Source organism: Dictyostelium purpureum (genome assembly GCF_000190715.1).
Source record: "Dictyostelium purpureum unplaced genomic scaffold DICPUscaffold_63, whole genome shotgun sequence".
NCBI lineage: Eukaryota > Evosea > Eumycetozoa > Dictyosteliales > Dictyosteliaceae > Dictyostelium > Dictyostelium purpureum.
The window spans coordinates 79,010-104,527 of NW_003519400.1; the positions used below are offsets into that span (position 1 = coordinate 79,010).

At 26.1% G+C, this 25,518-nt stretch overlaps 5 protein-coding genes across 5 annotated transcripts; 3 read left to right on the top strand and 2 right to left on the bottom strand.

Moving 5' to 3' along the window:
• Positions 1-20: 20 nt before the first annotated feature.
• Positions 21-2,939, bottom strand: DICPUDRAFT_150148 (uncharacterized protein; the record flags this gene model as incomplete). Its single annotated transcript, XM_003286153.1, has 1 exon — positions 21-2,939. The coding sequence occupies one exon, from the start codon at positions 2,937-2,939 to the stop codon at positions 21-23; it is 2,919 nt and encodes a 972-aa protein (XP_003286201.1).
• Positions 2,940-13,171: 10,232 nt separating this feature from the next.
• DICPUDRAFT_23784 (uncharacterized protein) lies at positions 13,172-13,447 on the top strand (the record flags this gene model as incomplete). Its single annotated transcript, XM_003286133.1, has 1 exon — positions 13,172-13,447. A coding segment is annotated over one exon (276 nt), but the record flags the coding sequence as incomplete, so codon positions are not given.
• A 5,355-nt stretch (positions 13,448-18,802) lies between these two features.
• DICPUDRAFT_30528 (uncharacterized protein) lies at positions 18,803-20,468 on the top strand (the record flags this gene model as incomplete). Its single annotated transcript, XM_003286134.1, has 2 exons — positions 18,803-19,815; positions 19,892-20,468. 2 exons carry the CDS (start codon positions 18,803-18,805, stop codon positions 20,466-20,468), a joined length of 1,590 nt encoding a protein of 529 aa, XP_003286182.1.
• Positions 20,469-22,119: 1,651 nt separating this feature from the next.
• DICPUDRAFT_77095 (uncharacterized protein) lies at positions 22,120-22,665 on the bottom strand (the record flags this gene model as incomplete). Its single annotated transcript, XM_003286154.1, has 1 exon — positions 22,120-22,665. One exon carries the CDS (start codon positions 22,663-22,665, stop codon positions 22,120-22,122), a length of 546 nt encoding a protein of 181 aa, XP_003286202.1.
• Positions 22,666-23,391: 726 nt separating this feature from the next.
• On the top strand, positions 23,392-24,584 carry DICPUDRAFT_77096 (uncharacterized protein; the record flags this gene model as incomplete). Its single annotated transcript, XM_003286135.1, has 2 exons — positions 23,392-23,398; positions 24,178-24,584. 2 exons carry the CDS (start codon positions 23,392-23,394, stop codon positions 24,582-24,584), a joined length of 414 nt encoding a protein of 137 aa, XP_003286183.1.
• Between the last annotated feature and the right edge of the window lie 934 nt (positions 24,585-25,518).

Sequence of the window (25,518 nt, forward strand, 5' to 3'; positions counted from 1 at the left end):
ATATTATATTTTATTACATTTTATTTATTAAAGTTAAAATTAAATCTATTAAATAGGTTATAATGGCATGCACTATTTTTGGTAATTTTGCCGTTGAATTGATTGTCTGGAAGTGAGAATGATAATTCATCCAAGAAAAATAAACATAAATCTAAATGATCATTAATTAAGGCACCTAAAAATAATTCTCTAAGTTTTAGAGTGCTATAGTAGAATTTCTTTACTTTATCTTTTTTTGAGGCTTTATCTTTTTTAAATATAAATGAAAATCCATTATCAACAATTGATCTAAAGAATGGAAGGTTTCCTGATCTAGCTTGACATTTTAAAATTGTCATAAGGCCATGGTCTTCTACTTCTTCATATCTTCTAAAGCGTGGGGGTGTGGCTGATGGTGTTGGTGATTCTGCAGTTGGTTTTGGTGTGAAATGAACTTTCATAAAATTATTTATAAATTCCATATAACCTCCAGTGGGCGACGATGAGTTGTTATATAAACTGATATTTTTATGATCGAATGGATATTCCAATAAATTGTAACTATTTCCACTATCAGAACAGTAGTAAATAATATCTTCGTTTTCGTCATAATCAAAGTCCGAGCTCCCATTAGAATCAACTATTCTTATATCCATTCTTTTCTTGAGGTTAGGATCTTTTTTCTGGAGTATATATCTTGATATTAAACAATAGAAATAGGATACCTTATTTTTAGTTAGATTAAATGTAAAAGAAACATTTGGATAATGTTCTAACAAATCAATAATTTGGTTTAATGGAATATAATTGATATTGAAATAGGTAAATTTTTCTCGATCAATTGTAATATATCTTGATAAAATTGGATTTTCAATTACTCTTTTGAATACATTGAATAGTTCTTCTGGAAAACTTGGATTGGAAATATTATTAGTGTTGAAATCTAATTTTTTTACAGCGCTGGGAAGTAGTTCGATATATCTTTCTAATAAATCGAGTCTATCGTTCAATATAAAGCTATTTGCTTTAATTGGTTTGTGGATATCTTTAAAGAAATGTTGAAGTATATACTCTAGTATTTCTGGTGATTTAATAAAGTATAGTATATCTAATTTTTCATTTGGTGTTTTTTGTAGATCGATTATTGGTTTTTTTAATTGACTGTAACCATATTCTAATATTTCTAAATCATCATTTGCAACCAATATTTTAAAAAATAGTTCCATATTTATTGCACATTTGTTTTCTGATATAGATTCACCTAAAGAACGGAGGAATTGAATTTTTTTAACTTTTTCGACTTTAAATTGGAACAAGAATGATTGTGGGTTAAGGAAATCTGGAAATATATGATCACTAAATACTGTTTTGAAATAGGTTGGATCCTTGCATTGGGGATGTGCTAAAATGAGAGATAATTCACCAAGTCTAAATGCGTCTAAATACATGCATTCCAAATAGTAGCTCGATTTGCTTTGCATACATTTTTTAATTGATTCGATATTGGCTTTACCAGTGATCACCAAATACAATAAACTTGGTTTACTAAACATAGAATAGTGCATTGTTAAAAGTTTAATAATATTTCCATAGAGCTGAGTATTTTGGTTGGGGGTTTGATAGTTTTCTAAAAAGTACTCCATTACAGTTTGCTTAGATTGATCTTTGGTGAGAAGTGAGAATGCATCATTTAGTTCTTTTAGTTTTGAAAATGGTGTTGTTACAGTTGGTACAATTTTGGTAGTTTGAAAATCCAAGTTTAAAATTGAACGACACGAGTTTATAAGATCTTCCAATGTATAGTGGTCATAGAGAGGACATTGAAACAGTTTTTTTATTTTCTGCTTTGTGATTTTTGGTGCTGGCAATTCGATATCTTGAATTAAATAATTTATAAACTTTGAAATTTTTGAAATTTTTGTTTCTTTTTTCTTTTTTTCTTTGATTTTTTTGTGTCTAGGTTGAATTCTTCTCATTGGTCTTCGGTTTGCTGCAACAACTGGTTCTTTTTCTTTTTTGGAATCTTCAATATCATCCTTAGCGGCATCAACTGAAGAGAATACACACTTCCATATATCAGTATCGGTAAGAGGTAGTGGTAAGTTGTTTTTTTTGTAAAATCCTACTAAACATTGAAATGTTTTAAAACTTTGAATTTTAATTGACTTTTTGATATCTTCGATGGTTGGTTTGCAGTCGTATTCTTCAATAAGAACTTCGATGGCTGCTCTACAACATTTTGACACTGCTATATTGAATCTGCCTTGAGGAGAGAATACAATTTTAGAGTAGTTTTTGAATAGATTAGAATAAAACTCGGTATCATCTCTAATAAATTCAAATATGTCATTAATTTTGATATTGGTCAAGTAATCACTCCTCTTTACTTTGTATTTCAATAGTTCGGCTTCTCTTGAATGTACTAACAAACTTGCATCAAAAATTTGTTCATACTTTAATGTATAGCTACCACTATGTATGTGCCCAGTAATCTTTTTAAATAAGAAAGTGTTTCTAATTACTTTCCAAAATAACTTTTCACTTTCGCTGACTGGTATAGCCAAAAGTGATTTTCTCTTTGCTATTTTACCCATCATCTTGTCATGTTGAGTTTTTTTTGTTTTAATTGTATCTCTAATCTTTTTCAAAATTTCACTATTATCTTCATTGTGATTGCATTGCAAACCCATCGATTTTGCAACTTTAATAATTTCTTCAGTTGGTTTAAATTGTAATTCTTCCATTTTGATATCATCAAATTCGTTATGGTCATTGCCAAATTCTTCATCGGTGCTACTATCAAAGTTTTCATGGTCACGTTTAATGCTAATCTTTTTCTTTTGTTCGTTTAATTTCTGTCTTGTTGATAATTTACTTTTTAAACTAATAACTTCTTTTTCTAATCCTTGAATCTTTAATAATAATTCTTGAATTGTTTTATCTTTATCATTTCCATCCATTTTTATTATATTATTTTAAAATAATATAATAATTATTATTTTACTATTTTTTTTTTATTATTTATAATATAATATAATTTATGCCAAAAGTGCTGTTTCTTTGATTAATTTTTAATTATTTTATATGCATCACTTTTTTTTTTAAGCATAATTTTTTTTTGTCAAGAAACCCTTTTTTTAAAAAAACGGTTTTATTTAAAAAAAAAATTTTCCTCGAAAGTTAGGAAAAAAAAATTGTGTAATTAATATAAATAAAATTTACAAATAATTATTTTTATAAATAATAAATTACAAATAATTATTTTCATAATATAATAAATAAAAAATAAGAAAAAATTGATAATAGAAAAATCAAAAAAAAAAAAAAAAAAAAAAAAAAAAAAAAAAAAAAACCCCAAATTTTTTTTTTTTTATTTTCATTAAAATTAAAAAAAGATTCATTGCTTTTTTTAAAAAAATCAAAGTTGTTTATTTTTAAAATGGGTTTGAATATAAAATTTTTTTTAAAATTTATAATATTTTTATTTTTTTTATATTTTATATCAATAACAGAACAACAAGAGATAACAAATAATAGTAGTAATAGTAATAGTAATAATAGTAATAATATATATGTAAATAAAAATGGTAGTGATACTTTAAATAATGGAACTAAAGATTTTCCTTATTATAGTGTTTGTAAAGTTATAAAGGTTATAAACGAAAGCACGAGCAATGAACAAAATATAGAGATTAATGTATATATAGGTAGTGGTGATTATGACTGCAGTGGTTGTACAATGGAAGAATTCACTGGTTTTGGTTTTATAAGGTTTCAGCCTTTTATAGAGGATAGTAGCGATAGTGGTTCTAGTAGCGATTTAATAGAGTTTAAAGATTATTGTATACCGAGAGATAGTACAGATAAGGCATATGATTATGAAAGTGATAGTAGAAGCTACTCCAGCCAAAGTAGTAGTGACAGTAGTTATAGTGGTAGTGATAGCAGCCAAGATGGAAGCAGTGGTTCAAGTAGCAGTCAAAGCAGCGATAGTTATGATGATAATAATAATGGTATCAATATAATCAACTTTTATTTTAAATTAAATAACAAAACAAATTTTATTTTATTCGAAATAAATTTCATTTATAATAATAGCTCAAATAATAATAGTAGCAGTGGTATAATAGTGTATAATAGTTTCTTAACTTATATAAACTCTCAAATTATTAATTATGACAATAGGTTAATTAGTATAGTTAGGGATTTCTCAATAGTAGATTATTTTAATACCAATTTTAATTATACCCAAATAGAGATAATAAATTCAGCATTAATAATTAACAAATGTAAAAACATAACAGCATTAACAATTAACTCTACAAAAGGAATGGATTTTGAATTTATAGATTCCCAAATTAGTCAATTATATATAGTACCAAATAATAATCATAACAAAAACTTTAAAAATAGTGTAGATATTAACAATTGCCTAATATATTTCGATAATAATATCATATATAATAGTAATACAATCGATAGTTATATATTTACAATCAAATCAAACGATGGCTCCATTAGTATAAAGAATTCTAAATTGTTTGGTTCATATAGTTATTATTCAAATTCATTGATAGAGGCATATCAATCCAAAAATATTTCCATAGAAAACACAGTGATCGCAAAATGGAAATTTAAAGACCCGGTTATTAGTTTAAAGTATCAGAGTAGCATTCAAATTAACCAATTAAAATTCTGGGGCGAAGGTGTGGCTTTTATAGAAACTTTTAATAGCTTTACCCATATCTACCAAATGTTTTTTTTCTCTACCTCAATGGCTCAGATTTTGATGGCCCAGGGGAATTCTACAGTTTTTATTGGTCAATTATACCTTGAATATTATACTTATGGAGTTCCTTTCTTGGTTAATTCAGAACACAACTTTTTCAACCTCTCGCAATGTTCAATGAATAATGTAGACAGAATAGATTTCAAAACCAATACAAAAGTAGAAATCAATGTACTTATTATTGTTCCAGAGAATATCGTTGGTATAGGTTATCTTTTCAAATTAGACCATGGTTCAACTCTTTATTGTTATAGTTGTGTTTTTTATGAGAAAAGATATGAAAAAATTTTATTTCTTCAAAATAATTCAACGGTTACCCTTGATCAGACCGAAATCCAGATTGCCACCATCATCGTAAAAGCAACAGAAAACTCTTATTTTTTTTTCCTCGAATCGACCATTGGAAGAATCTATTCAATGGCCGCATCGTTTCAATTAGAAAACTCAACTCTGGAAATAAAATATTCAAATGGCTCTAATTTAGCCTGTCTTAATTCTGATATGATTACAGCCATCTCCTCAGTTGTGGAAATCAATTCTTTTTTTATAATATACAGTAATTTTGGTGTATCTCTCCTTTCTCTCTATAGAAGTATAGCAACAATAGAAAATTTAAATATAACATTAAGTCATTTTCAAAATCAAGCTCTGTCTGCTTATAACAACTCGTATGTATTAATAAACAATAGTGAATTTAGAGATAGCTATTTTCAAGGTGATGTTTTTGATGTCTCTGGTGAGAATTCAAAGGTAGATTTAATACAAAGCTTTATTATGTATTGCACATTCAATTATTTATTTAAAGCAAATCAATCATCCATTTCAATGCAAGCTACGGAATACATGAACAATAGAGGCTCCATTGTATTTTCATTAAATTCAACAGTGAATATTTCATCCATTCATTTTGATTATTATAACCCACCCGCAACTTTAGGTAATGGTTCTCCTTTAGCACTAATAGACTCATCAAGAGCACAGCTATCAGATTTTTCATTTGAAGGAATATCATTCATCTCTACATGTTTTATCATTAAAGGATCCAGTGTAAATTTCAAACAAATTAATATTCAAAACAGTTTTCATATTTCAACTATTATACAGTCAAGTAATTCAAATATTACGCTTAGTGAAAACACCAAATTCATTTCAAATTCAGATATAACAAATAGTCTCATTAGTCTTGATAGTAAAAGTCAAATGGTTTTATTGGAGGTAGAACTTAGTAATAATTCAATCTCATTAATAAATCTTATGGATTTTAATCTAATAAAAATCAACAATTCAAATTTCCTAATGAAATCATGCCAACTTGTTTATTCATCATCAAGACAAAGTCCAATTTTCTCTTTAGGTGCATCAATTATAGAATTTGAAGATTCAGTTTTTATAGGTAATTTTGCTTCTTTAAATGGTGGGGTTATGGGTTTGGACTCTCCAACTCGAGTTAAGAAAATTTCAAATAATACATTTTCACACAATTCTTGTTTAGGATCAGGTGGTGTTTTTTATACAAATGGTCCAATTATTGGTTTGGAAATTAAAGATATTAGTAACATAGCTCGTCATAATCTTCTCACTAATGACTCTGCACTTATTGGAGATTTTATATCATCAGGTAAATATTTTTATTATAATTACAACCACTTATTGATATATCATAATTAATATTAATATATTAATATATTTTTTATTTTAGAACCATACCAAATTATTGTATCAGGTCCAATGCCATTACTTAATTATATATATATATCATTGACTGATAGATATCTACAACCAATGTCAGCTCAGGTATTACAGGTAAATGTTATACTCCAAAAGCGATTATTGAATGATGGGTACAAAAAATTTAAACCAATTAAAACTACTCTATATTTAAAGGGTGGATATGTAGCATTTGATACCACTCCACTTTTTACAAAAAGTACAACAAATTTCACAAATATAATGTTTTCTTTAAATATAACAATTGTTGGGTTAAGCGTTAAATATTTTAACGCTAGCTATTCAACAGCTATTCCATGCAGTGTTTATGAAATCTATCAAAATGGAACTTGTTCGTACTGTAATTTTACAGAGATTTACAATTATAAGGAAGGTGAATGTGTCAATTGTCCTGATAATATGGAATGCTTAGGCTATCAAATTAACTCAAATAGTGGGTATTATACATTCAATACCTATTCTTCCAACTCATTTCTATTCACCAAAACTTGCCCGCTTGGCATGTGTTTAAAAGGTGTCGGCTATAATATCAATCGATGCCCATCTCCTCTATTCGACACATCAAGTCCATTCTGTTCTAAATGTATCAGCGACTCAACAGAAAACTCACCGTCATCAGTATCAAAAAATGGAACTCATTGCTGTCAATACTTTGAGCCATTGCTATTAATACCCTATGTTTTATTTATAATAGGGTTTTCATTACTATTTTCGTTATATAAAACCGATATAACCACCAGATTAGTTGGTCTTTTAATCTTAACGTTCCAATACAACTCAGTAGTACTCTATTACTATCCAGGTGTTTATATATTGCCGCTATTCAGATTCTCAATAGACTTCCTTTTCAATTTCTGCACATTTCGTTTAAATTTCGTTCACAAACTAATAATATCACTGTCTTCAATGATTTTTATATTGTTCATTGGTCTCAGTGATATTTCACAAGCAATTTTAGTAGCTCTCAGAAAGAATATCATTTTTGGTGATATCGTTAATAGATTGTTATCAAAAGAAACCAAAATCGCTTTAGAAAACCACGAGCTTCTCAAATTTATGGGTGCAGGTAACAGTAAAGCCGTTGTAGGAATAGCAACCAGTGGCCAAGGAAAATATGATACCAAATTCATTAGAGTTAAACAATATTACAACTTTTATTTAATAATTCATCAACCACTATTATTTGCACTTTTCTCTTTAATAATACCAAAAATAGTGCACGATGTTGATGGTATCGGAACCGTAAAAAGCCTATCGATGGACTTTTCATACCTGTACAACTCGACAATACTCCACACAGTTTCAATAGCCTTTTCAATTATTATTATAGTTTTAATTGGTTTGTTCATTCCTCTAAAGCTATTTTGTAATTGTTTCTTTTCGCATCTATTCGAAAAGAAAATTGAAAAGAAAAATAAGATTTCAAGAAACAAAAAGTATTATAGCGGCGCCAATCCATTTATCATTGATCAAGACATCTCAAACTCCATTAACAATAATGACTATAGCGACAGTATCAACAAAAGACAACTGATCAACAATAGCAACAATATGAGTATTAGAAATTTTAGAAACTACAACTATAATAACAACAATGGAAGTAAAAGTTTCGATTCAAATTCTTTGGATATCAAACTATCAACCACCCAATTAATAACATATCATTTCTTAAGGTTATTGTACAATCAAAATATATCAAAGCTTTTTAAATCATCAAATGATCACTATAAATCAAAGTTTAAATGGTGGGATTTAATCAACATTTTAAGGAATATTATAGTTTCAGTGCTTACCGTTTCTATGGCATACTACCCAAGCCATTTCTTTTTAATAATAGTAACGATTCAATGCGGCTACACACTTCTCCATTTCTCTTTAAAACCACAAAAAAATACTGAAAAATATAATTTTGAAGTCATTATAAATATTTCAAATTTAATACTTTATTTGGTTTTAAATTCAGATCTTTTGTTAAAATATTCAACTTTATATACAGCAGGTTTAATCATTACAGGTTCAAATATATTATTTTTAATTCTCTTTTTAAATATTTTCAAATTAATTTTTGTTAAATTAAAAAAAAATAAATAATAAAAATTATGATAATACAACCACACAAAATTATTGATCAATAATTTTTACGACAAAATATACCCATATTTTTTTTTTTTTACTTTTTTTTTAAATTTTCAAAAAAATTTTCCTAAGATTTTTTTTTACAATAATGCATTAAATTAAATCAATCATGCTAATGTGTAATCTATAATATATCACTTTTTTATTTATAAAATGAAAAAGTTTATAATCATATTTTTTTTAATTTGTAATATATATTTTTCCAAACAATTTATGAATATAAATAATGTAAATAATATAGATAATAATATACTTGTAAATAATATAAATGATAATATAAATAATATAGATAATAATATATATGTAAATAAAGACGGTAGTGATAATAACAATGGTACCTTAGGTTTCCCATATTATAGTGTTTGTAAAGCAATAAGTGTAATAAATAATCTAAATAAAAATGAAGAAATCAATGTGTACATAGGAAGTGGTGAATATGACTGTAGCAATTGTACAGCAGATTTCAGCAACTATACTCAAATTAATATATATGGTGTAATAAAAATTAATAATAATAATAATAATAGTAATAATAATAATTTTGATTATAGTAGTGATGAGGTAACAAAGTTATTAAATTTTCAAAGTAAACTTTTCAATTCAAGTTATTTTTTATCAAGTGTTTTTATAACAGCCGATAGTTCCCACCAGGCATTTAGTATACTGAAATGCAGTTTAGTATTTGAAGATTCTCTTTTTATGTACTCACAAACTCTAGGAATATCTATGGACTTAATGGAATCGACTGTATATTTTAATAGAATGGAATTGGAAGCATCTAGTTTTATATATAGCTTTAATATATTCAACTCATCCATCTATATTAATCATTCAAATTTCAACTATATCAAACTTTTTATTGATTCAAGTAGTACTGTAATCTCAAGTAATTCTTTTCACCAATATGAATCTATTTATTTTAATAACCAATTCAATAAACCAAAAATCTATACATATATAAACTGTTCTATAAAACAACTATCTGTTTTAAATTTTGGTGGTCCTGTAGTAATTACTTTTGATGGTTGTCAACTTTTCTATCGTAACAATGAAGTTATTGTACAGCCATTTATTCTATACAGTGGAAACACGTTAAATATAACCAACACAAAAATTTTAGGTTCTGGAGCAACTCAAATACCAAGAATGATACAGTCAAGCAATGCTTCTATTTTTATTGAAAATTCTGAAATATCAATGTTTTCTTTTTCATCAGAGTTTTTATTGGCTACCGACAACAGCAACATAAACATCAAAAACAGTACATTTTTCGCCATATTTACCAAATACTATTTTTATTTAGAAAGTTCAACTCTCTTATTGGATTCCATTTCCTCCACTTTTGTTTTAAATGATGGTTTTTTAAATTTTGTATATGTTCAAATTGTTTCTGCCTCAAATGTTACCTTTAATAATATGTCATATCACACCCATGGATATCCAATATATATGACACTCGATTCAGTATCCGGAAAGAAATCTATAATAAACATTTCAAAATCAAATTTTAAATTAATAAGAGGTTTTGGTTTTTTGAATGCCATCATCCATATGGATCAAGTTATCATAAATAATTTAGAGAATTCAGGTACACTCTTTTCAGCTATATCTAGTAATCTAGTCCTAAATGAAACCCTTATTACAGGTGGAAACACGCTGGGTAGCAATTCATATTTAATTCTTTTGCAAGATTACTCAAGCTTCTCGATGCTGTTTTCCGAAGTGCACAAATCCTCCAATATTATCAGCTCAACATCAAATTCAACAATTGAAATTAGGAATTGTAATTTTGATAATATATTTTCAAAGGGTACTAGAGCAATGGACATTGGCGAAAACTCAACTCTATCAATGGATAATGTAATATTTGGTTCCCTTTCATGCTCAGACCAAAGTTTTATATATGCTCACCATTCAGACATATCTTTTTTTAATGTTACATTCGATTCATCAAATATTGGAACTCAACCATTAATCACTTTTCAATCTTCTACAGCATACCTCAAGAAAACCTCAATTAAAAATTCTTTTTTTCAAAACAATATTTTCTTAATCAGCGAAAAATCCAAAGTTTTTATCGATGCTTGTTTAATTCATAGAAATATTAATAATGGAGATGCAATTTATATAGACCAATCAAGCCTATCACTTAATAATTGCATTATAGAATATAATATTTTTTCAAGCGCTGTAACCTCAAACTATGGTTGGATGAATTTCACCTGGACTCAATGTTTAGAAAATTCCGGTACTTTTTTAAGAGCCACCAATCATAGTTATCTTACTTCAAATGTTTTCGATTTAAAATTGAATCAAGCCGTTTCAAAAGGTTCCCATTTTGCATTTGATAACTCTAATATAGATATCGAAAGATTAAATATCACAGAAACTAAAACAATTGACCCAATTATAGATTCAACATCCTCCATAGTTTCTATAGGTAAATTTTATTTTGCCAATAATACTATGGCATTGATAAAAAGAAGCCCACTATTCAATTTTAAATCTTCAACGACCACATTTCGAGATTCTTTTTTTCTTCAAAATATCATTCTATCGAATGACAATTTATTTTCAGTAACAGGTGGGAGAATTCGTTTTTACAGTTGCGATATATCTTTCAATAAAAACCAACACCAAGAAGGTACATTAATAAACTCAAATAATGCTTTCACTACTTTTATGGACACTTTAATGAATAGTAATTCATTTCCAACAGGCACAATTCAGATATACAACAAATCATACATTTCAATTAATGGATGTAGCTTTACATCAAACTCTAATAATGGATTAGGTGGTATTGCTTATTTAGATTACTCTTCAATTTTTTATAGTTTAAACAATAATAACTTTACAAAAAACTCCTCTCCAATTGGTGGTGTATTTTTTACGGATCTATACTTCAATTTGACATCATACTATTATTTAGGAAATAAGTACATAGAAAACAAAGCAATTTATGGCAATATCGTAGCTAGCTGTAAGTAGATCCTAAAGTAACTTTACATATTACTATCATGTGCATCTTACTAACTAAATTTTTTAGACCCATATAAAATTTTAATAGATTTCCCACTGGACGATTATAGAGATAAAGATACAAACACAAATATTAAACTTATAGATCGTTATGGAAATTTAATTTCAGACTTAAATTATGTTGCAAATGTATATATTAATAAAATATTTAATAATCATACAGTTATATCAAATGTTCTTAACCCAATTATACTCAAAGGTGGGATTGGATCATTTAACTTTAGGTATTTTTCACCAGAATCACTTTTAAACTTTTTTGTTTCAATTGAAATACCAGCATTAAACCTCACAAGCGGTTCATATAAAGAAAGAGCAAAATGTTTGGACTACGAATTGTATGATCCAAACACTGGTGAATGTTCATTTTGCCCACCAAACCAAGTTTCACTTCGTGGTGTATGCACAGAATGTCCATCGACTCTAAAATGCTATAATCAAGAAATTATTGTGATTCAGGATTATTATTTAATTATTAACCAAGCCCCAAACTCTTCCTCAAACCCAAGTTTTAATAGTTTTGATTTTAAAGTTTACCAATGTCCAGTAGATATTTGCTTGGGTTCCAATCAATGCTATTCTAGTATTGCTAATGGTAGTCTATGCTCTCGATGTATAACCGACCAACAAGCTGATAAATATAATACTGATATATCCATTTTCCCATCAGAATCAAAAAACGGGCTACTCTGCTGCCAACATTTTAAACCTACTCTATTTTTAGGTTATATATCATTTGTAGTAGTTTTTGGTTTTATACTATCGCTTAATAAATACACCATCCGAAACAGTCTACTTGGCCCAGTAATATTAACGATTCAATGGAACTCGATTATATTTTATGCATATAGGGGCTTCTATATTGTACCTTTATTTAGAATGTCCATTGATTACATAGAGAACTACTGTACATTCAAAATCAACTATATTTACAAATCAATACTTTCAATACTATCACTTTTAATGATATCTTTCATTGGCGATTCAAATTTTGGATTTAGGGTCATTTACTATTTTTTATCAAATAAAAAATCAACCAAACTTATTAAAATTATCCCAAATTCTATTTTAACCAACATTAAACTATTCAAAAAAACAGAGTACAAATACAGTTCAATTGGTCAATGGAATATTTTTTTGATGACACTGCAACCACTGCTATTCATTACTCTATCAGCAGTAATTCCCAAAAAAGTTAACAATCAAACATTTTTAGCAATAGATATTTCCGTACTATTCAATCATTTTATAAGTCATTGGATCCTCTTTTCTCTTAGTTGTGTAATATTATTTGTAGCTTTAATAATAGTACCCATCAAATTTTCATTATATTTTTATAATAACTACAAAAATTTAATAATTAATAAAAACAATAGTAGATATGACAATAATAATAATAATAAAAGTAATATCAATATTGATAATAATAATAATAATAATAATAATAATAATAATAACAATCAATCAAATCAAAACAGTATAACAGTTAAAAAAATATCAAATCATTATAGAAATGGTTTTAAATGGTGGGATTTGATATTTATTTTAAAAAGTTTTTTATTTACAATTTTAACTATAACAACACTATATTCACCAAATTTTCATTTATTTTCAATGATTTTTATTCATGTGCTATATTCCTATATCCAATATATTTTTCACCCACAAAAAAACAATGTCTTATACAAAATAGAGAATTCTTTCAATTTATTCCAATTAATCAATTTAGTTTTGGTAGATTCAAATTTTTTCAAAAAAGTTTTACCAGAATTAATATATTCAAATGTGGGTACTTGTATATCAATTTTATTACCATTCAATATTTTTATTATTATAATTTATATATCCAAATTCAAGAAAAATTAGGTTTTAAATAAATAAAAAAAAAAAAAATAAAAAAAAAAACAAAATAAAAATATCCGAATTTTTTTAACAATTTTTTAGAATTTTTTTCAAATTTTCGAAAATAAATTTAATAAACCAAACCAATAAATAAATAAATAAAAGACATGATATAATAATAAAATGAAATATTCATTTATAATAATAATTTTAATTTTATTAAAGATTATAAATTGTAATGCTTTAATAAATAATAAAAATTATATATATTATAATAATAAAAACAATGACAATAATAATGACTTCAGTAATAATAGTATTGATCAATACGATACACTAAACTCTTTTATAATATATGATAAAATAAACTATAACTATAATGATTTAGATAATAATAATATATATAATAATAATGAATATAATCACTATAAAAACTATTTAAATAATATAAAAAATGATTATTTCGAAATAGAATATTATATAGCAATCAATGGGAATGATACCACTGGTAATGGTACCGTTAATAATCCATATGGCACATTTTGTAAAATAGCATCATTAATTCAGGAACTAGATTTGCCAGAAAATAAATCAACTGGTGTTTTTATATTTCCTGGGTCTTATGACGAGAACTATTCATGTACATTAAATCTTACAAATAAATCTGTTTACTTCATCTCATATAACAATAATAAAAATAATAATAACAATAACAATAATAATAAAGACAATATTAATTTAAATCACCCCAATATAAATGATTACAATATAAATAGTAATAATAATTTTAAATACAATGATAACCTTCAAATAAATATTTTAAATTTAAATATTCACACAAATAGTTCAATTTTTATATTATATGGTATCAATTTTTTATATAATGATACAAATGATTCATATTTAAACGAATTTGAATTTACAATTTTCAAAAGTATATTTATATCAAACAATGACTCTACTGTGGTAGTTAATAGAATCAACGAAACCATTGATGGATGCATAGATTATACAACGTATAGCTATAGAAATGTGACAATTGATTCATCTCTAGTTGTAGAAATATCATTTACAATCAATAGTTTAACAACCGTGTTCGTAAACTCAAGATTATTTGGTACAAATATTTTTACAGCGTCCCCACAATTGGTTTTTTATTTAGATAGTTTTTTAAATAACTCATTGGTATACTTTCAAAGTGATGTGTGTACCGAAGTTGTTTTTAATAACTGCAGTTTAGTTTATGACTATTCAAATAATCTTCAAGTGTTTCTTCTACTGCCTGGGAATCGATTAGATCTGGTGGATACTGTAATGACCAGTACTGGTGAATTCTTTGAATCAATGATTCGTTCTACTGGTGCTACTATAAATATTATTGGTACATCTTTTAACAATTGGTACCTGCTCAGCTCCTTTTTAAGGATTTACTCTGGTAGTCAAATATTCATCAGTAGTGTAAAAGCGAGAAAAATGTTTATTCCAGTATTTATTGATGTCTCCCAAAATAGTGATCTTTACATTAATGACCTAGATGTAGAGGGAAATAGCTTGGTTTTAATTTTGGTAAGCGGTCCATCATCCATTACAATTCAAAATCTAAACCTATATTATGAGTTCCAGCATGGTTCACCAATAATGATGCCATCAGAGTATGGGTACTCCCAAAGAACCAATATCTCGATCTTGTCCTCTAGTTTTAAAAATATAGATAGCTTTAACATTGTCAACTCGGATATTATCATCGATAGTATTGTAATTGAAAACTCAAATAATATAGACAATGTTTTTCTTTTAAAGAACTCTATAATTTCAGTTAGTAACTCTACCTTTTCAAGCTATAGTTTAATGGGTCTATCATATATTTTCAATTTACAATATGGCTCAACAATTGAATTGGATAGTAGTATTATTTCAAACTCATCTCTTTTAATCTATAGCGAAGGATCAAATGTTTCCATTTCAAATTGCACATTTTCGCATTTATTTTCAAGATATTCCTCAATAACTTTGATAAACTCAATTTTAAAAGTTAATGATACCAAAATAGAAACAGTGTATACCATTGGTAATAATTTTTTATCTTCAGTAGAATCCTATATCACTATTTCAGACAGCATTTTTTCAGAATTTAGTATGGGTCTTCATGCTTTTGCTCAATTTGAACATAGTACCGTCTCTGTTTATAATAGTTTTCTCTCAAATTCATTCTTCCAAAATCAAATTTTTTATATTGAATATTCAAGTGTAGATTTATACTCCTGCACAACACTTAACAACAATGTTTATGGTACAGAAATGTTTTATGTCAGCAAATCTTCAACGTTTAATTTACATCAGTCCACAATGAATTCAAATTCAATGAACACAGGTATTAGATCGATAAACTCTATAATTGTGATTAGTAACAGTTCCTTTAATAACAACTCTGGTGTATTTTTACATACTACTGGCTCAACTATCAATTTAGATGATTTAAATTTCTCAAGGAACCCAGTCTCATCCCTGCTTTATTTAATTTTTTTTGATAATACCGATGCTACATTAAATAATTTTAAAATTGATTCAAATTATTTTATGGGAAGTATTATAGAAACCTATGGATCCAAAATTACACTTCGTTCATTCACTTTTTCATATAACCAAAATGTAGATAACCTTTTAGATGCAGGAAGACAACCCTCATCGCTCAGCTTTTTTAATTCCCAAATTTTAATTACAAACTCTACAATCAATTCAAACTTTCAATGGACCTCAAGTTTAATAGAAGTACTAAATTCCACAATGACCATATCTTACAGTAGTTTTTCCAATAACTCGATTCCATTTTCAGGATATTTATTATCAACAAAATATACCTCGGTAACATTTTTTAAAGTTTTGGTGGAACAAACTTCTTCAACTCAAGGAACAATAGAAATTTCTGATGCCTCTCAATTTTCAATTATAAACTCAAGTTTTATTGGAAACTTAGTTCTGGGTAATGGTGGCGCATTATTTTTAAACAATTCAACTCCACTTACTCTAAGCAACAATCTCTTTATTAATAATAGTGCTTCCATTGGTGGTGCTATATTTACAAGTGGTTTTATTTTAGATGATAATAAAACAAAATCAGATAATTTATTTGAAAATAACAATTCAGTTTATGGTGATGATTTAGGTTCAGGTATGTATTCAAGATTGTTACATTATATATAATTTAATTTTTAAAACCTATAAATATTAACTTTAATCATAATTATTTTAGACCCATCTTCTATTCAAATTGAATTTCCTGTCAATGTATTATCAACATCAAACCGTATTTTTTTGATAGATGACTATTCAAATTTAGTATCTGATGATATATATGTAGGCCACTTAACAATTATTCAATCATCCATAACATTTTCAACTACAAATTTTACATTATATTTTAAAGGTGGTCTAAGTAGTTTTAACTACTCGTTTAATATCCATATTGGTGGTTTTGACCTATCAATGTATATCGATGATTTAGATTATATTAGCCTTTCAATGACAAAGAAGCCAGCAACTTTTTGCGATGATTTTCAAATAATGACTAACGAAGGTTGCAAATATTGCTCAACAAAAGAATCATATAGCGAATCGTTAGGCAAATGTGCAAAATGCCCCTCAAATGAAATGGTTTGCGTAGATAGTCAAGTCTATACAAAAATTAATTATTTTATGATTGGCAAAGATGTAAATTTTGTGTATGAATGCCCAACCGGTATGTGTGGTTCCAATAATACATGTCCATCAACATCCCTATATTTATTTGGTGATGATAGTCCACTGTGCTCAAGATGCTTGAATGATCCAATTTCAGGCTTATCTATTTCAAAAAATACAATCCATTGCTGTGGTCATTTTGAACCAATTCTAATAATACCATTTATTTTTTACTTAATTGTGTTTGGTTTAACACTTTCGATGTTCAAACACAGCTTCCCTGGTACAGTTTCAGGTTCATTAATTTTACATATTCAAACCATGTCAATCTTATTTTTCCCATATGAAGGTCTTTATTTCTTACCAATGTTTAGATTTTCAATTGACTATGTATACAACTTTTGCCTATTCAAATTAAACTATTTTGAAAAAGCCTCCATCTCAATTGTTTCAATCGTATTTGTTTATTTAGTTGGCTTATCAAATATAAGTGCAAAATTAATTTTATTTTTCCTCAGATTATCTCCAAAGCTTTCAAATAAGATACCCAATACTATAAGAAGAAATTTAAGAAGACACATAAATTCCAGAAACTATGGATCTGAAAATAGTCTTAGAGTAGCATGGAATTTATATTTAATCATACTTCAACCACTATTATTCAATTTACTATCTCTTATAATACCCAAGACCATTGCAAATCAAAAATTATTGTCAATTGATCTCACCATACCATTCTTATCAACACCTTTACAAATTCTTTTCTTCTCTGTTAGTATTGTAGTTTTATTCCTTGTAATATTTTTGTTACCGTTAGTAGTGGCCTATATTTGCTTTTATCCAATGGTATTCAAAACCAAAAATGGACCATTCTTTTCAACAACACTCTATAGAGTATTTAGAAATACTAGACACTACAGAAAAGGTTTTAAGTGGTGGTCATTGGTTGTAATTATAAAGAATATTCTATATCCATATCTTTCAATATCTTTTCTTTACAGCTCCTCAGAATTCCTCTCGATTGTTGTATCAATTCAAATTTTATATTCATCAGCTCAGTATATGATTTATCCAAACAAAAATGCTTTGTCCTTTTCTTTAGAAAACTTAACAAATGTTGCTCAGTTGTTAGCTTTAATAATTATTAAATCAAGTATAATCGAATTGATTCCAACCTTTTTCGATGGTATTATTATCACTTTAATAACTTTTTTAAGTTGTTTAGTTATAATTTTTTATAAATTAATATTTTTAAAAAAAAATCAAACAAAATTAAAAAAATAAAAATCTAATTATTTTATAATTTATAAAATAAAGATAATCTTAAGTAACAAATAATATCTTTTATTTTTTTTTTATTTTTTTTTTTTTGATATTTTTATTTTTCTTTGCAAAAAAGTAACCAGGATAGAATTTTCGAAAATACCAAATTAAATATCCAAAATTTGGTAAATTTATATTTTAAAATAATAAATAAAAATTTTAAAAAAATAAAATTTTTTAGTTTTTAAAAAAATAAAAAAATTTTTAAAAATAAAAAAAAAGTTTTTTTATTTTTTTTATTTTTTTTATTTTTTTTATTTAGTTATAGCACTACATATATAAATAAAAATGAATAAAATTATTATTTTAATTTTATCATTATTAGGTTTAGTTTGTGTTTTTGGACAAAATGTTGTACCATATCCACAACAAATCACCTTAACCAATAACTGTTATGTTTCAGTATCACCAGGATCAATTTCAATTTCACCAAGTATCCAATCGACCACATTCAATATTGCTGTTGAAAGATATTTAAATCTTTTCTTCCCATTCACCAACACAAGTTCAACTTCAGATAAAATCACTTTATCAGTTTCAATTAATAGTGATGATGAAACCCTTCAATTAGGTATTGATGAATCATACACATTAAATATTGCACAAGGTTCCCTTGAATTAAAGTCAAATACAATCTATGGTGCTATGAGAGGTTTAGAAACTTTCAAACAAATGATTGTCTATGATGTTACCAGTAACACCTATTCAATCCAATGTGCTCAAATCGTTGATTACCCAAGATACCCATGGAGAGGTATCATGGTCGATAGTGCACGTCACTTCATTACAAAGAATTTCATTCTTCACATCATCGATGCTTTAGGTTACAACAAATTCAACACTATGCATTGGCATTTAGTTGATGCTCAATCATTTGCTGTAGAATCAACAACCTATCCAGATTTAACCCAAGCTGCCTTTGGTCCAAAAGCTGTTTTCTCACATGATGATATCCAAGAGGTTGTAGCCTATGCCAAAACCTATGGTATTCGTGTTATTCCAGAGTTTGATATTCCAGGTCATGCCGCTGCTTGGGGTGTTGGTTATCCAGAGTTAACATGCACTTGTCCAGATTACGCTGCCAATATTAATAACATTCCATTAGATATCTCTAATCCAAATACCTTAACTTTCCTTCAAAACTTTTTCAGTGAAATCGCCCCACTTTTCCCAGATCAACATTTCCATACTGGTGGTGATGAACTTGTTACTGGTTGTTGGAATGAAGATCAAAATATGGTTTCATGGATGGAAAAAATGGGTTTCTCCACTACCGATGCCTTCCAATATTTTGAAAATAAGTAAGATATTATTTTTTTTATATTAATGTTTATTTTTAATGTTTATTTATTAATTTATTTATTTATTAATTTATAGTCTCGATGTTACTATGAAAGTAATTAATCGTACTAAGATGACTTGGAACGATCCAATCGACTATGGTGTACAATTATCCCCAGATACTGTTGTTCAAGTTTGGAGCTCAGGTGCAGACCTTCAAGGTATTCTTAACAGTGGTTATAAATCAATTGTTTCATTCGCTTGGTATTTAGATAAACAAGTACCAGATGGTAACACTCACTACGAATGGCAAGATACATGGCAAGATTTCTACAATGCTGATCCAGTCAATGGTATTACCTCAAATGCCCAAAACATTATTGGTGGTGAAGCTGCTATGTTTGCTGAACAAGTTAGTGAAGTTAATTGGGATGTTAGAGTTTGGCCAAGAGCAATCGGTGTTGCTGAAAGATTATGGTCCTCACAAGGTACCAACTCTGTCACTTCAGCTCTCCCAAGAATTGGTGCCTTTTCATGTGATATGTCACGTCGTGGTATTCAATCTGGTCCACTTTTCACTGACTACTGTCCATTACCAGAAGATTTAGCTTTTACCTTAAAACCAACTATGAAATTATCAAAATCAGAAATTAAACAAATTTTAAATAACTAATTATTTAAAAGATAAAAATTTTAAATAAAATAATTTTAAGAATAATATTTATTTTATTAATAAATATATATAAAAAAATAAAAAAAATAAAATAATAGTTTATATAAAAAATTTTTCCATTTTTATCATCCCTCATACATATATAACTATATCTTGTTAGTTTTTTTATTTTTTTATAATTTATTTTATTTATTCTATTTATTATATTAATTTTATTTAATTTATTTCATTAATTTTCTATAATTATAGTTTAATAATATTATTCCTATTTGTTAAACTTGAACCCTAATTTCTTTGAGAACCATATTTCAAAATATATTTTATATTATAACCATTGTGACAGTTTTGCTTACTTCAGTTTTCAAAATCATTCAAACTATTTGAGTTCAATTATAAATACTTGGCCAGGGTAAATATAATGATATTCTTCAAATAGTTAATAGGTTGAAAAACTTCGACTTAATTATTTTCATATTTATTTGTATAACTGAATCTTTTTTTAATTTGATTATTTATTGTACTTGGTTATTATTGGTTTAAAATGATTCTAAAACACAAAGGTGGAGCTGATTGTAGTTTATTGTTCTTATAATTTAATATATTTTTGAATTATATGTTTCTAAACAATTGGTTGTAACTTGGTTAGTACAGCTTTGTGAGAATTCTATATGTTAACTGGGTGATGCCACTATAACAGTTTCATATGCCATTCATCTAATTTGGTAACTGAATCTAACATTAAAAAAATTATATAAAATTAGTTTGATGAAAATTTTCCTTATAAACAATTAAAAGTCTGAAATACATACCTAGTATTAGATTACCTACTACAATATATACAACAGAATGACTGTATTTGAAACTATCTGAACTATCTAATATTTAATTTAAATGAACCTATTTTTAAATTTTTAACTAAATGCACCATTTTACTTATTGTAAATAGATGTCTATATGTCCCTCTTCACAGGTGAAATTTACTATTTTTTTGGATACTAATGATATTTACTAACTTAAATTGATTCCTCTAATTTTCCTAATGCAACTAATAACTTTAAATTGTTGGTAATAAAATGTTAAATTTATTGTTAGTAATTCATATTTAATTTTCCTTTTTTCTAAATATAAATGGGGCTGTTTTAAATTTACTTACTTTGTTTGAGTGCTTTTATATATATATTCTGTATTGTTATAGTTGTTTTTTGCTGTATCTACCTTGGTTTATTTTGAGATTATTGTATTTTGTAAAATAAATATTATTGTAATCAGTTATTTTTATTCCCACGATGATTATATTATAAAACAAAGCTTTATGAAGTGTGTAATCCATTCCCACTATTCTCATCAAATATTTCGAAAGATGGTTCTTTAACATTACTGTACTGTGGTTTTGGGATATTGGATGATATTGATACACCTATTGAATGACATGATCCTGATTTATTGATGATAAACGGATGATTGTTTACTATAAGATTGTTGCGGTGAAGTAAATGATTGTTGTTTGCCTGTGAAAATGTAATTTCCCTCAGTTTTAAAATTTTGTTGATATTATGATGGTGCACCTGTAGTACTATAGCCTGATCCTTGTTGTTGATGTTTTTCTACATAAAATGGACTATCAAGTGGATCATATAGCGAATTTGGGGCATTAGTATCTATTATGCATTTGTTGAGGTTGGCTATAATAATATCTTGATTGTTGAACTGGTTGGGAATTAAATGATTGTGGTACAGGCGAATACATATAACTGTGTTGTGGTTGGTTATAATAGTATTGTGATTGTTGAAATGGTTGGGAATTGAATGATTGTGGTGCAGGTGAATACATATAATTTTTTTGTGGTTGGTTATAAAAATATTGTGATTTTTGAATTGGTGGGGAATTGAATGATTGTGGTGCAGGTGAATTCATAAAACTTTGTTGTGGTTGGTTATAATATTGGGAATGTTGAACTGGTGGGCTATTTTGGGCTACATATGGATAGGTAGATTCTTGACGTAGTCTTTGTTCAAGATAGGATGTTAAAGAGACAGCATATTGTGGTGATGGGGTATTGTGTGAATAGGTGCCTTTGCTATTATTATTTTTGGTGTTTTTTTTGTTTTTTTTACAATATAATTTTAAAGGTGAAAAACATTTAAGATAAACAACTAATACAAAAGTTATTAAAAATAATATAATAATTTGAATCATTTTTAAAACCAAAGCTATTGTGAAAGTGGTAGAGAAATGATTTGAAGATTATTATTATTATGCAAAAAAGTGGGAAAAATTATAATAATGTGAAAGTAAAAAATAAAATAAAATAAATTGAAAAAAAATAAAAAGGTGTGTGTAAAAATAAAAAGGTGTGTGAAAAATTGAACAAGACTGGACGGAATAGACTAGACTTGCTTGGGCTGGGATGGGTTTGGCGGAACGCAAAAGACTGGAATAAAATCTTTGAAAAATTGAAGTTTGACTTTGAATTTGTTAACTTTAATTTTTAAATAATTTTATTTTATATTGATAATTGTTTTATAATATGGCAGAAAAAATAAAAATTATTTGTAAATTTATAATTTATAATTTATAATCAATAAAAAAAAAAAATTAAAAAAAATTTAAATTTTTAAAGAAAAAAAAAATTTTTAAAATGGAGTAGTGTTTAGAATTGGGGTTAAGTTTTTTATATATAATAAAATTATTTTTTTAATTCGAATATATATTATTATTATTGTATATCATTTTTAAATTGAGTATTTTGATTTACAATATTTTTTGAAATGAAAATTTCATTAAATTTGCTTTAAAATGATACCCAAAACAACTGATTAACTTTTTCATTTTAAAAAAAAAGAAATACAAAAAAAGAAAAAAATTAAAATTAATTAGATTATTAACAGAGGTAAAAAATAAATAATTAAATATAGTGAAAAAATGTTAAGTATTTTTTATAATTTAAATATTTATTATTTATTAGATTTAAAAAAAGATTATTAAAAAATATGTAATGTTATCTAAAAAGAGAATATTCACTCATTATTTAATTGATTGTTAAAAATTATACACGATATACTATTTATGAAATGGAACTTGTGAAAAATTTAAATAAGAAATTTTTAAACCATTAATTAAAAAAAAAAAAAGGAAATTTTTTTAATAAATTTAAATTATAATTTTATTTATTTATTTTATTTTATCTTTCAATAATGTAAAATTCTTTCATATTTATATTGTTTTTGGTGAGAATCTACCATATAATTAGACACTATATCCATATTGATTTTTCTATTTATTTATTTTTGATGAAGGTTGGTTTGGTGAAAAAATTAGAAATTGTTTTTCCAATTAATTGTTTTTAGGAATTGAAAAACTAGATAAACCTTATTAATATGAAAATAAAATAAACTATATAAGACAATTTCTTATATATTTATGATAATGATTGCAATTTTTTCAGACCAATAATAAGTCAAACCACGAATCTGTATTCTCCTCCCCCATAGTATTGGCTAAGGGTGAAAGTATTGTAAGCATTCTATCGCCTTTCATAAATTCTATTTAAAAGCAAAATTAAATTATAAATATATATAAATATATAATTTAAAATTCATCAAATGGAATAAACAATCAACTTTAAAGCAATCAAAATTAATTATTGATTTGGTCATTGATGTTTGCACAAATTTAAAATTCTCATTAGATGACTTTGAAAAAATATAGCAATTAAGCATCAAAGAATTATTTTAGAGCAATTAGAAACAAATGCAGATGTAGATATAGAACACCAAACATTTTTAAATAGATGGATCATAAGAGGTACTATAAAAGGCAAACTAATTAAATATCTATTATCAAACTATTCATCTTCATCATCTTCCCCAAACTTGGTATTAACACAATCAACGCCCGCATCAATACCAGGTGCACCTATGACTCCACCCTCCTCACCACATCCAACTCCACCATCATTTATCTCATTATCCCCATCCGCCACATCATCATCAACAACAAAGAAAGAACAGCAGTGGAGGGGTATGACAGCATCATTAGAAGAACTATTTCATAAATCAAATTTGTTAAATGACTGGATTTCCGAAAACTATGATGGCGATAAAACGTCCAAGTAGTACTGATTGTTCTGTGTGAATTGGCCAATTTCAATTTTACAAAGAAAAATTTTATGATGCTAGAGTTTTTTTTGACAAAGCATACGAATAATATACTTGATCGGGTATTATTGATAGTTATTATGGAAAGTTTTTTTATACATTTTTATTAAAATTTAAAAAGGGAGGGACCTTTTAATCAATCATTTTTATTTATTAAAAGATTTTATTTATTTCTAAAATTAATTCATTTTAATCAATATTTAATTAAACCATCAAAAAATAAATAAATATTTATAAACACAAATAAAAAAAAAAACTAAATATTATTTTTTTTAAATAAAAAATACAGAAAATGTTATTTTAAAAAATAGTTATTAATGAAAAACTCTTATTTTTTAAAAAATTAGAAAAAAAAAAAAAAAAAGTAAAAAAATAAATACAAATATCTTTTTTAACTTTTTTGAAAAAAAAAATATCTTTTTTTTATTTTAAAAAAAAATATATATAGTATTCATTTTATAGATTTTTTATTATATTTCAAATCCAAATAAAGAAAATGTAAAAAAGTGCCAATGAAAAAAAAATAGCGAGAGTAGTTTAAAATTAAATACATGGCATTAAAAGAAAAAAAAATTTTGTTGACGCACACATGCAATGAAATGAAAGCATAATGTGGTTTATTTATTTTCGTGAATAAAAATAAAAATATTAATTATAAAATAAAATAAAAAACAAATGTTGGGAAATTTGGTTGTCTTTACCCAACGGTTTGAATAAAAGAATATTTTTTTTGATTTTTTTGATTTTTTTTTATATTTTTTATTTTATTTTTTAGTTTTTTTTTTTTTTTCAATGGACAATGATATGAAAATTATCTTCTAACGTCTTTCAAAGCTGTCTCTGGTTGAAATTTAGGACTCTTTCTTAAACAAAATACAATAAAATAATAAAA